The sequence below is a fragment of the Phragmites australis genome, chromosome 8 (genome assembly GCF_958298935.1).
Source record: "Phragmites australis chromosome 8, lpPhrAust1.1, whole genome shotgun sequence".
Lineage (NCBI taxonomy): Eukaryota > Viridiplantae > Streptophyta > Magnoliopsida > Poales > Poaceae > Phragmites > Phragmites australis.
The window spans coordinates 32124521-32137433 of record NC_084928.1 but is presented as its reverse complement, the minus strand read 5'-3'; the positions used below and the strand labels follow the sequence as shown (position 1 = coordinate 32137433).

General features: G+C 43.5%; 2 protein-coding genes across 3 annotated transcripts; one reads left to right on the top strand and one right to left on the bottom strand.

Annotated features, from left to right (window-relative positions):
- The first annotated feature begins 483 nt into the window (after positions 1-483).
- LOC133927090 (elongator complex protein 4) lies at positions 484-3310 on the top strand. Its single transcript, XM_062373380.1, has 8 exons — positions 484-696; positions 1182-1435; positions 1524-1599; positions 1949-2105; positions 2300-2378; positions 2513-2672; positions 2763-2854; positions 2931-3310. The coding sequence occupies exons 1-8, from the start codon at positions 537-539 to the stop codon at positions 3096-3098; spliced, it is 1146 nt and encodes a 381-aa protein (XP_062229364.1). The 5' UTR covers positions 484-536; the 3' UTR covers positions 3099-3310.
- A 498-nt stretch (positions 3311-3808) lies between these two features.
- Positions 3809-7656, bottom strand: LOC133927089 (protein KINASE OF THE OUTER CHLOROPLAST MEMBRANE 1-like). 2 transcript variants are annotated; one of them, XM_062373378.1, is made up of 5 exons: positions 7334-7656; positions 6445-6812; positions 6259-6350; positions 5351-5824; positions 3809-5004 (listed from the first exon to the last, which is right to left on the bottom strand). In XM_062373378.1, exons 2-5 carry the CDS (start codon positions 6808-6810, stop codon positions 4044-4046), a joined length of 1893 nt encoding a protein of 630 aa, XP_062229362.1. In that variant the 5' UTR covers positions 6811-6812; positions 7334-7656; the 3' UTR covers positions 3809-4043. The 2 variants fall into 2 exon arrangements, with proteins under 2 accessions (XP_062229362.1, XP_062229363.1); XM_062373379.1 differs by lacking the exon at positions 7334-7656 and adding an exon at positions 6918-7316.
- Between the last annotated feature and the right edge of the window lie 5257 nt (positions 7657-12913).

The following is a 12913-nucleotide window of genomic DNA, read 5'->3' as shown; positions in this document are numbered from 1 at the left end:
CATGCATCACCTATGGAATAACCTACTAACAAACTCAATACTATTATTAGTCCATAGGTATTGTCATTAATTATCAAAACCACACATAAGGGCTAGATGCACTTTTAAATGGTTTGCCTCTCGTTGGGTTTACTATACTTTTTTTGTCAAATTCAGTTGTATTTGTCTCTCTCTGTATACTTATTATACTGGAAAGTGTTGTGCTAATAGGGGATTATCACTGTTAACACATTTGCTGTTCAAATCCTGTTGATATGATGGCAGTTCAGCTGTTGATATACTTAGGCGACTATCGTTTAGACAGTCTCTTCTCCTTTTCTTTTTTTTTTTCTTTTTTAGAGAGAGGATTCACCCAATTAAAAAGTCAAGGTTAAAGGAATTTATTCCATAATTTAGATGGGCTCGGCCCAGAAGCAAATCTTCGAAACTTGATGCAATCTGTGGCCCTGTCAGTCTTGCACTAATAAGGCCCAGGGGGGAAACCGGAAACCGCTCCTCCAGAGTCCAGACTACTGTAAACCATCGCCTCCACCACCATGGCAGCCGCCGGCAGCGGCAGCGGAGGCCAAACCCTCGGCCGTAGCAGCTTCTCCCGCGCCGCACCCAACCTGGCAGCCTCTTCGTCCGGTGCCGCCGGCGTCAAGGTTGGCCCTAACGGCGCCGCCTTTGTCTCCTCGGGCATCCCCGACCTCGACAGTAAGCAGCTTCTTGCTCAAAACCCTCGTTCTTTAACCAAAAAATCCGTCTTTATGCTTCTCGAATGCTATCCAGTGTCTTGCATGTGAGGAGAGTATCATTTTTTTGGTCGCCTCTCGCCGGCGATGCTTAGGCGTTTTGATGGAAACAGTGCCAATTAGCAAATAACAAGAAAGAATCAGAGGCCTTTCTTTGCAAAAGTTATTATTTGCTTACATCTGTATGTTATCAGTTGCCTAGCCACTAGGCTTTGGAAGGGAAATAGAGATGCTTCTCTGGGATATGTGGATGTGGAACACAAGCATGGTTGGCGTATGCTGGTAGGTACCGGATATGTGATATAAGTTACGTCATGAAGTGAAGGGAGCATAACAATTAAAAAGGGAACTTGTAAATGGCAAAGAAAAGGGTGCTTTTATGAAGAATTGTGATGCGGATTGGTGATCATCAGATCGTCATTTGTTTGGCACTCTCTTATCTTGCAGAGATTTTGGGTGGTGGGTTCCTTCTTGGCTCGGTTGTTATGGTCATGGAGGACACCGATGCACCACACCACCTTTTGCTTCTTCGGTGCTTCATGGCTCAGGGTGTTGTGCACAAGCAGCACCTGCTCTTTGCAGGCCCCATGAAGGAGCCCCAGTCGTTCCTTGGTACACTACCTGCTCCGGTTTCATCTTCAAAGGAGGATGGACGGCACAGAGTGATGGGGGTTTTAGCAAGTAGTGATGGACGGGCAAGTGTAGGTCTCCTGAATAATTTTTATTAGCAGAATCAGAGTTGCCAAGGAGCGTTCTTCTTTTCATATTGCTCTGGATGTCATTGTACAGGATGAGGGTTTGAGGATAGCCTGGCAGTACAAGAAATACTTTGGAGATGAAAAGATTTCTCATGCTGAACATAAAGGTGTCCTTCACTCCCCCTCTTCATCTTTCATTTTGTTCTGTTGTTGGTTATTTTCTGCAGAACCATGCTTTATGTGCAAGTTTTCATTTCAAGGATATGTTAGAAACTATATTAAAAAGGAGATATTTACCCATTAGTGAGCTGATTATTTCATGATCTTTGCCTTTGTAATAATTATTCCTGAGAATGATTAGTTGAGACCTGATGCTGACAAGATAATAGCTATCTTTACAATACATATTAGTTCACTTGTATAAGCATAATTTTCTAGTACTAATATTTAAGTTAAGCTTTCATCATAATTCCTCAGATGTTCATGGCAATTCTGACTCATTTATCATCGTTGCAGACAATAGGCAGGAATTTAGCCATGATTTTGATTTGAGGAAGCCCTTGGAAAGGCATTTACTTAAAGGACAGCATATTGAATGTGTAAGCACTCAAGATACAGACACTCTCAGCGACATGCAGGATCGTTGTTCCACTTTCTTATCTAAACTTCCAAGGTGAGATTAATTCTTGGCTTGATGTTAAAAAATCAGTCTCTTTGAGGAATATCATGCCATAGTTGCAGTACCCTGTTATTACTGACTAATCTATCTTAACATAATGCTATTGTCCAATAACGAGTTGATTGTACTCGACCCATGCATTGTGTTTAGTATTGCTTCTGAACACTTCTTTTGTTTTCTGCATTCAGAAAAGATGGCGGAAGTCTTACTGCTGGGCGAATTGCTATACAATCACTGTGTGCACCGCAGTGTGGATACTTTGAAAAGGCAAGCGTTTAATTCGACAATATCCGAGTGGTTACTGCAATGTGCTGAAAAATTGAAACCAATTTATGTTTCTTCTTTTCTATCTAATTTTGATGTAGTTGCAACTTGCAAATAATTGAATTTATGCACCACAGGACTGGGACATGGTCTCATTTATCAGATCACTGAAGGCCATGGTGCGCTCAACTAATGCTGTCGCTGTTGTCACATTTCCAAATACAGTTCTGTCAAATTCGTTCTGTAAGAGATGGCAGCACCTGGCAGATACATTATTGTCAATCAAAGCAATTCCAGGCAAGCTTGACCCTTGAAATTGTTTCTTGATAACCATTGCAATCACCTACAATGTCCAGCCTTTAAAGTGCCCGTTTCCTTGGTTACCAGATGAGGACAAAGACTTGGCAAAACTCCTAACAGGATATCAAGATATGGTTGGTTTTTTGCACGTCCATAAGGTGGCACAGACTAATAGCCAGGTACCGAAGTCTTCAGAACTGCTGTAAAATAAACTTTGTGCACACTCGTTTTGATGCCTTTTATGTCTACAAGCAGGTCCCTGTGATCTTAGATGCTTCCACACTTTCTCTTAAGCTGCGTAAGAGGAGGTCGCTGGTGCTAGAACGGTTGAATCAGGCTCCAGTGGATGGATCAAGTGGGCCTTCGTATGCTGCATCAGGCAGTTGCTCCTCCTCGTCGCAAGGTTCACAGCTTGATTTCTAGTTCAGATTCAAATAGGCTGGTCTTTGTGAAGAGAGAGAAGCTCAGGAGTGTTGTGTACCTGTTATGTTACTCTAGGAAAAATGCAACTTTTGGAGGTTTAGTTTTTAGATAGGAGGCAGTTTGATGGTTCATGTTAGCCGTCCCCCCTCGTGTACCTTTCAGCACTGTTGTATACCAGTTTCAATAGTATTTGAACATGTTTGATTCCTACATTTCTACATTATTTTACTTTTCTACTGTTACTAGTACCTTTATTTATTATTGTTTTATCATCATCTTTTAAGTTAGATCTTGTGGTTTCATCTCTAACTTATCCCAACTTGATTGGGACAAATGCATTGTTGTTGTTGATCATTGTTGATGGCAGGTAATTTTTCACGTTAATTGAATTGTCTTCAAAATCCGGAGATTTGCAATCATGTTGCCCATTTGAAGTGATACTTTTTTTTTTCGCAAAGTTATAGGGATATACCAATTCAGAAGCACCCAAAACAAATCGGCATGTTGATGCAGCTGAAGAATTAGTGGTCTCCACGAAGACGGAACTGCAGACAAAGACTTCAAAAGTTTGCTATGTAATGTCAAAAGCAAAAGACAGTTTCTGGCTTTCGGCTACAAGTACAAGTTTTATCTACAATTCAACATACAGAAGCACAGAAACATGATACCAGTGCATAAGAGATGCCTGGGATGGCATAAACAGTCGGCCATACAGGAAATAACTTCATATAATTGTATATTTTAAGAACATCTGGAGATGATTCTAGAATAAATGTACAGAAGCAGACGTGCAGAGTTGCAGAGAGAGATTCACGGAAGTTTTAGTACGATGAAAAGTTTCACGCCTAAATATGCACAACTACGTTTGGTTGAAGCAGTCCATAATCCAGAATTCCAGAAGCTAATTCCAGAAAATCTCCATCTTTAAATTGATCTTATGATTTCTTATCCAGAAGGCGTGACACCATCGCCAAAAAACATGTTTGCCACTGGTGGAGGAAGCCATGCCACATTGACACTGTTTTGGACTTCTTGCTGCAGTTGCTGGTGATCACCGCTCTGATCAGAGATGCTGGCAACCTTTCGACTCCTTGGCCTCACAATGCTCTTCCCAACAAAGGCACCCAGCTTGAGAGCGGTGAAGAAACCTATAGCAATGAACAGGGGCCTCATTGCCCAATGGAAGTCTTCGAGATGCTCATACTTCTTCACAATCCCGTTGCACTTGTCAAAGCTCACCACCTCCACCTCAGAAGGATCTGCCAGGCAACTGCATACTTCACCAAGGCTAAATTTGCCAGGAAATTTCACGACAAGACACCCATTCGGTAGTATCTGTGAAATTCGGCCTGTAGCTAACCCTCCACCCCTTTTTCGCTGCCATTCAAACCGTGGGCTTGAAATGCTGACTTTCAGTCTCACAAACTGCCCAACACAGTAGGCTTCAGCCATTTGGAGATCTGAATAATTACCCTTCCAAAGGGTGTCCATTCCTATCAAACCAACAGTCACTACACCATCACGGTCAATGCTATGAAGAATGCCAACCTGTGAACGCCTTTTGTCCTCCTCCCTCAGGCGTACCCAGTCTCCAGCAGCAAAACCATAGGTTACCCTCTCAACCATTGAGGATCGAACCTTTAAAGGATTGTGTAGCCCATGGACTCGGACAAGAATGTAACCGTCACAATCTCCATCTTCCTCCATGCCAACTATTGTTCCATCAGGGATTTCCCTAGTTTCAGGACTACAAGAATTTTGAAGCTTTCTTGAGCGGACCTTGTCACCCACTTGCAGCTTGTCCTTATAGAGCAACCAGTTGGTGCGACTTGCCAGGGTTGGCCTGTCCACCCTTAAATTTTCAGAATTGTCCCAGACAATGTTGTCATGATCTGCATCTTTAGCACTAAAAAATGAAAAATAGAAAATGAATTAGGTCAACAGGTGCTCCAACATTTTACTAAACACGAAGGAAATAGGCTCTCCAACAAAATGCTAGGACACAGTAAAAATAAGAGGAAAAGTAGGATATTGACCAAAGATAGACCATATTACAATTGAACCACAAAAGCATATCAACATATTTCCATGCTTTGACAAGAAACAACATGGTACTTCAATAGAACCGAGCAGTCTTAGATGTAATTGAAGCAAAAGTTAGAACGAACCATGGTGAAATGACTCATCTAATGGGAATTTAAACAAAACCTGTAGATTGCTGATAATGCAAAAGCACACATTTAGCATGTTACCTCTCAAATGCATGCAATATATCTTTCATTAAGGGACGGTCTCTGAAGTCATACTCAAAGCACCCAGAAAGGACGTTTTCAATGTCTGGAGGTAAACTGTATGGGAATATTGGTTTTTCTTTCTTCAGGACAACCAACTGATAGATCTCATCTGGTGATTTTCCACGCCATGGCTGAATACCACTCAACATCTCAAGGATGCTGCAGGCAAAACCCCATGAGTCAGTCTCGTAACTAATCGGACCTCTGATGTTTGGTCCCCATTGTTCTGGAGCCATGTAATTTGGAGTTCCAAGCCTTTGGATAAGGTCTGGATTAGGTAGTGAAAGTCCAAACAGCAGGGATGGGATCCCAAAATCACCCAGCACAACACGATCATGTTCTTCTATGAGAAAATTGCAAGGTTTCAGATTTAGGATCAATATTCCTCTGGTGTGTAGATCTAGTACTCCACGTGCCAAATCAGCTCCATATCTGCAAATTAAAAATTGTCATGAGAAAGATATTCAAGGAAATTAGCCACACAAGACACCTCCAAATAATACCATCATAAGCATTATCAGATATCAGCAACACCCTGAAGTTATACAAAAATGAGCAAGGATAGCTGACAGTCAAGACTGACAGTTAAGACTGCACGTGGGATTTGGATCCCCTACCACTGCACTGTAATGGTAGAGAAAAAATGCCGTGATATTCCTTCCCTTCTAGCCATCAATCAACAGATTAATGGAGTACATATTTTTTTCTAATAAATTGCTAAAGTCCGTGATATGATACTCGGTACCTCATAGAAACTACTTGCTCAAGTCCAAAAGTTTTAGATTCTACAAGTATATCTTAGTGGTCCGCATGATGCACTGGATGTTTATTGTTTCTGTATAAACCTTTAGGCATTTTCACCTTACCTTAAAACATCTGACAAAGGGAGCCTTCCACCTTTAAGCCTAGCCATCTTGTCTCCAATGGATCCTTCATAAAACTTCATTGCTATACAAATCTAAAAAATCATGAAGCAATACAAGCAGTGAATTAACCTTCATAGCCAAGGTGATACAACAGCGAGATTTGGCATAGCAATGCTACCAACATACCCTTCCATTCTGTGTTGAGATACCATGCAGGAAACAGACATTGCCGAGGCCCTGGCATTTGCTGAAGATCTCATCGAACCTTGCCGAGAAGAGCTGCAGCTGGTCATCTTTGATTGGATGCAGCATCTTCACTGCGACCTCGTGGTACCGGTCGTAATCCTCCGTTCTCTGATGGTGAGTTGCTATCCAGACATCCCCAAACGGGCCTCTCCCTATCCGGTGCTTCAGGTTCAGCACGCTTGGGTCAATCCATGGGCTTATCTGGCTCGGGCCGGAGAAGACCGTTCGGTAGAGGTCAGGATCCCTCTCAAGCAGCATGTACTCGAATGCCTCGGTGGGTTGGGAATCGGAGCTTTGCTCTGCCATTCCTGCGGAGCAAATTTCACCATTACAAAGCTCAATACTTTTTGTAGCAGAAAAATCTCAACGCTTCATAGTGTTCTAGCCATGCTTATGGTCAGGGAGGGATCTACCATCCCTGCGAGCTCCGGCGGCCGCCAGAGATGGCCGGCGGCGCAAACCCCTCCCCCGCCCCCGGAGCGAAGCGACGGCGAGGAAGAAAACAATCAGAAGAAGTACTCGCTTCGATAGAGAAGCTGTGGTAGACGAAGGCTCGCCTCGCCGCAGCGATCTCTCACGGTGGATGGGCGACGCGGGCGGAAGGCAGAGGCCGACACCTAGAGCGCCGGCCGATGAACGGGCGAGCGTCCAGACCAAGATATCTACTTTTATATAAAAATAGGCTAATACGCATGCTATCAAGGCTAAATGGGAGAACAGAAAGGCAAGAACTTGGATCAGCAGAAATCAAGAACCCATGAAACAGGGAGATTCTTAAGAATTTGGATCAGCAATAAATCAAGAACCCATGAAACAAGGAGATTCTCACCTGTCTCTTCTTCTTCTCCACCCCGCTACTTTTCCCCTTCTCCAAATGATGTCGACGAATTGGTTCTTGATAGACTAAAACTAAACTAAAAAAAAAAAGAAACTAGCAAGCAACTATCGTTACGGCTACTGGAGTAATCCGCAGAAAAAGAGAACACAGGCAACAGCTAGAACACTGCTATGCATGCGCATGTTGGTTGGGTCTGGAACACCGCTGCTACATGCGCATGTTGGTTGGGTGGTGTGCGGGCTGCGGAGGTGGAAGGGGAAGCGTGCTGGGAGGAGGTGAGCGGTGGAGAGCGGTTATATATGGAAGTGGATTTTCTACGCCCGTTGCGTCTTCCTCCCGGCCTGCTTTCCTCCGCTTGCCTTTCTCTTTTCTTCTTTTGCTTCTTGCAGTTTTTGTCTACCTTGTCATGCGTTTTGATTTGATGATTAGGACATGAACAATACTAGATATTTATGATTATATGCTTAAAAAAGAGTGGGTTAAATATCTATATAAAAATTGTAATTTATAATACAAAGTAAGACTACAAATATTTAAATATAGTTAAATATCTTGTTAGTACTAATATAAGTAACTGTACTTAAATAAATATATTATATCCTGTCTAAACATTTACATTAATATAGTTGAGATTCCATAAGCATCTCCTCAAAATATCCCACTATGCATGCTCTTAAGGGCCAACTTGTTGTTATTGTAATATTATCTTATGATGGATTGCATACTAAGACCATGATTGTATCAGGCTTTTACGGATATATCACGTAACTCAGATTCTTAAGACGTTTATGTCTTTCTCTTGGGAACTAGAAAGAAATCATTTTATTTGGTGTCTCTAGGTGTTGTGATGATCCATGACGAGACTTTGCTTCTTTCGGTGGGACCCGGTAAATGCGCACTTCGTTTTTTTTTTACTTTTACCATATTCTCATTGTAAATAACTTCAGCATAACATTTCTTTCATATTATCAATCCAAACTTCAAGCTCATACATCACATATTGCACATTTACGGTTTGTCAAATGTTTTTCCATCTATTTTGGATCTGAAAGAGTGTCATATTTAGATGCAAACAATCAGTAAACACACTAAGACACGAATTGCATGAATATGCAAACAAGAGGGAAAAAAAAATTGTGTGGCTTATGTGGCCGGAACAGCGAGGAGTAAACGCTGACCGACTTTTGAACACTTGTAGGTCGTATGGCAAAGAAGGAAGTGCGAAGCCATTCTTTCAGGCTTCAGCTATAGCTACCGTCATTTTGGGCTCCAACGAAAGTTCTTCAAGTAGGTATTAAAATTTCTCTAGCGAAATTTCACAAATTTTGAAAAATTTGGAGGGAACGAAATATCTAATTCTGAAATTGTCTTTCACTGACATATAAGACCTATAAAGCAGAGAACGAAAAAAAGACCGAAATTTCACGAATTTTGATCTTTTCGTCGACGAAAAAAAATTGTAAAATGAAATTGAAATCCCTAATTTCAAGCACCAATGCTGTCTCATGCGCCACATTATGCTTCAAAGAATGTTAGGGGCTTCTGGTTCTGGGCCATGCTAGAGTATTTCAAAAGCAAGCAAGTTTCACTCTCTCCTTACAGAATCTGCTCCTTGTATTGTACTCACAGAGAAAAATGTAGCACAAAGCAACTTTCGTCGACGAAAAAAAAATTGTAAAATGAAATTGAAATCCCTAGTTTCAAGCATCAATGCTGTCTCATGCGCCACATTATGCTTCAAAGAATGTTAGGGGCTTCTGGTTCTGGGCCATGCTAGAGTATTTCAAAAGCAAGCAAGATTCACTCTCTCCTTACAGAATCTGCTCCTTGTATTGTACTCACAGAGAAAAATGTAGCACAAAGCAACAGCTTGGGAAATGGCATTCAGAAAACTGATAAAGCAAACAAGATTGCAGTTAAGGACGGGATCCTCTGACTTCACAACGGACTCTGACTTCACAATGAAGTAAAATCCGTTGTAAGCTATTGGATTGTAAATGGAGGGACAAGGTTCAGTCCCATAGCAGTGTTACAACACCCTGTATATGTTAGGGAATGAATTAGCTATGTTAGCCTTAAAAAAAATTACCGTATTTACTCAGAAAATCATGCAAATAGGAGATCATATATTGTTATCACTTTACGTATAGTGTAGCGAAAGAAGAGTTGGAGTAGACCGATTCAATATCGTGTGCGTCAAACTCCTCAAGCAGCTTCTCGGTTAGATCTGTGACCAGCCCCGCGTAGGTGATCACGCTCCTTGACAAGTTCCGAGTGGTCACGTCGTGTCCCACAACCAGGCGAGTAGGTATATCGACCAACCAAGTAAGTCATTGAACCCGGACAAAAGCATCGCAATCTTCACGCCGAGGAGATTAGCATCGTAATAGTAGCAGCGCCTCTACGGTATCTACATGTCACGTCCAAAAACGCTAATCATGTGATTAAACATTCATAATCATTATAACACTATGTTTATGCGTATTCATTTGTTAAATTGAGTTCAAACATGTTTCAAAAATACTTTAGAGATAGTCTAAAGCTTCTTAGGGAAGTCCTAAATGCCTTAGAGAAGAGGAAGAATAGAAACAGTGAAAAATTAGAAAATTTCAGCAAAAGATCCTTCTCGCGATCTGACCAAGATTCCTCGCAGTCTGACCACCAAGGGAAGCCATGTAGGCTTACCACATGGGCTTTCCGTGATCTAACCGACCCATCTTGTGGTCTGACCGCCACAGCACAGAGGTTCCACTTAAAAAAAATCGACCAACTCTCTCAAACTCACTCTATCTCACACTCTCACTCTCACTCACTCCTTCACCCACACCAAGAGAGAGGGAGAGATCATCTCGACGTCTACGACGCTCGGAGATCGACGGAGGGAACTTCCTCGAGCTCCCTGAAGGCTTCCTTGAGCTCATCCCCTTCACCCTCGTCATCGGTGAAATTTTCACGCGAGTTCATCCACCTCAAGCTCCTATACCACCCTGGAGCTCGATCTCCAAATCGGAGCTTCTCCGGAGTGAACTCCTCCAATAGAAATCCTCCTCACACTAAGGTGAGGCATCCCCTACTGATTCTCCATCATTCCCAAGCTCAAGTGGATCCCTATGTCATCGAGTTTAGCTCGATAAATGTTATTCAAATCACTTTATAAACACTCCACTAGTCCTATAGAGCATTTTGATACCCTTCATGGTCGAAGGTTTTGCTAGAGCCTTCGCCGGTGGCCTCGCAAAGTGACGTCAATAGGGTCTCACGGTCAAACCGCCACTAGGGCCGATCTGACCGCAGGCATACCGTTGGTCTGACCGCCGAGAGCCAAAATCTTCTGCAGGCTGACGGTCAGACCGCCACTGTCGGTGACGCAGGAACCAGGGGTCCCCGAGTCCCGAGGTCAGAACAGCAGAGTGCCACATGGCGGGGTTATCTCCCCGAGGTCTAAGAAGACCAAGTTCCGGGAGAGGGTGCTCAGGGCCATGAATAGTGGTCCCAAGTACCCGAGTTCCCCGATGACCCGAGAAGACCAAGTACCAGGAAGAGAGTGCTCGGGGCCATGCACAGTAGTCCCCGAGCACCCAAGTTCCCCGATGACAAGAAAAGTCAAGTTCCGGGAGAGCATGCTCGGGGCCGCGAACAGTGGCCCCTGAGCACTCAGTTCCCCGAGGACCCGAACAGTCAGTTCCGGGAGAGAGTGCTCAGGGCCGTGAACAATGGCCCCCGAGTACTCGGTTCCCCGAGGACCAAGAGAGGGCATATCCGGGAGAGAGTGCTCAGGGCTGCGAACAGTAGCCCCGAGCACTCACAGTTCCCCGAGGGCCTGAGAAGTCCCCCACAGAGGTCCAGCGGTGAGGTGTCAACTGGTGAAAGGCCCGATGCTGCATTTAAGAGGGTGTGTGGCCTGTCATTTCCAACGACTCCCCCCACGCTTGCTGTCAGTCCTTGCCACGACCTAGCAGGGAGGCGTGGGGATATTTAATGCACGGGCACGTCGAGCTGCCCGGTGGGCCCTCCCCACGGCGCCCGTTGAAAAGCGGCATGATGACAAACAAGACCGGACGGGGGCACATTTTCAACCCTCCCTGTCACCTCGCGCAGCAACCCATGATGGTTGCTTTCCATTTATAGCGCCTTGAAACTCGCACCATCCTTTCTGGGCACGCTACCGCCCCGATGGGTATATAAGCGGGGCAGGCTCCCCGGAGAGAAGAGGGACATCAGGGGACAAGTCTAGGAGCCTTGACGAACACAGAAGCACGTAACACATCAACGAGTCCCAAAGAACAAGGAGCACGAAGCTCTAGACTTAGACAAATATTCTTGTAACGCAACAGATCCTCCGAGAGACACTCTCAAAGCATTTATAGCAGGAGTAGGGTGTTACGCTCAGTGCGGTCCGAACCTGTCTAAAAATCTCCTGAGCATTTACTCCTTCCTGCATCCGATCATTCCACCTCCACCTGCATCTCATTTACTCCTATTTATTTCACCTACGAAGTGGATTCAGAATCATCCCCCAGCCGAATCTCAAAGGGGGTCCCTCCGGATCCCCGCTTGAGGATTTCACCCTCCAACAGCCACCTTCACGTCGATCTGACCGCCAACCATGCAAGGTTATGTGTACTTAGGTTATCTTGTTCGGGGTTTTAAACTTTAGAACCTTTATCATTTGGTGGTATTTTATAAATATTTTCGAACCACGACGCTCTATTAATTTTCAATCATGCATTATTTGCATTTTTTTTCCATTGTTCATTTGTTTATGCATGCATTCTAGATTCGTTTACAGAGCGTTACATCGACGGTCCAAGGTAATGAAGGCGACTCTAATCTACCAGAATTCTATGAGTGTTGCGCTAGGAGCATCAAGCAATCACCAGAGCAACAAGGCAAGCATCTAAGCATACTCAACCTACTACTTTGAATCTCGTATTGTATAATTTGATAAATTATGCTTTATGTATATTTGCATGAGTAGTGAGTCCATTGTCAGGTTTTAGTGGATAGAACCTATGTTAAGGAATTACATTACTTCTACCATGAGTTATTGATTATCCATATTTTTATAGTCTTAATAACATTGTTGATGTCTAACCTAAGAGTTATTCAAAATACTTAGCAATACATAGATCTCAGGTAGAATTCGAGCGATGGCGCCACAATTGTTCGCGAGCTTAGGGCCTACTTGTTGGTTACAAACACAATGATAATGATGTGGGTTGTTTGAGATGTAAGAATGAGGCGAGATATAGGCGGTGTTAGGGGTATCCTCTACACATGAGGAGTTCCTCGGTGTAGTTCGGAAGAGGAACCCGGATGCCATAGACCGTTTTCATCATTTAATCATCGTCCAGTGTTGCAGTTGACTCTAGCACTTTTTGTACTAACTACATATTGATCTAATGGTAAGATAAGCCAAATACCCCTGTACCTGTGATTATTTAGGCTTACATACCGACGGTGTGAAAGGGCATACTTGTAGAGACACTTGTGGTTGCTCCAAAAGTTAACCTAAATGGGTTCCGCACCGAGCGATGCCTGATTCAAATGGTTGGAGCTAATTGGGAAAGG

What these genes read in the sequence shown, in the direction of transcription:
- LOC133927089 (XM_062373378.1), bottom strand. Translation starts at nt 6,810, where the DNA reads ATGGCAGAGCAAAGCTCCGATTCCCAACCCACCGAGGCATTCGAGTAC. An exon ending in CCTTTGTCAGATGTTTTAAG is followed by an intron (nt 5,825 to 6,258) that starts GTAAGGTGAAAA and finishes TTTAATTTGCAG; the next exon opens with ATATGGAGCTGATTTGGCAC. An exon ending in ATATTGCATGCATTTGAGAG is followed by an intron (nt 5,005 to 5,350) that starts GTAACATGCTAA and finishes TTCATTTTTTAG; the next exon opens with TGCTAAAGATGCAGATCATG.
- LOC133927090 (XM_062373380.1), top strand. Translation starts at nt 537, where the DNA reads ATGGCAGCCGCCGGCAGCGGCAGCGGAGGCCAAACCCTCGGCCGTAGC. An exon ending in GTCAATCAAAGCAATTCCAG is followed by an intron (nt 2,673 to 2,762) that starts GCAAGCTTGACC and finishes CTTGGTTACCAG; the next exon opens with ATGAGGACAAAGACTTGGCA. An exon ending in TGGCACAGACTAATAGCCAG is followed by an intron (nt 2,855 to 2,930) that starts GTACCGAAGTCT and finishes GTCTACAAGCAG; the next exon opens with GTCCCTGTGATCTTAGATGC.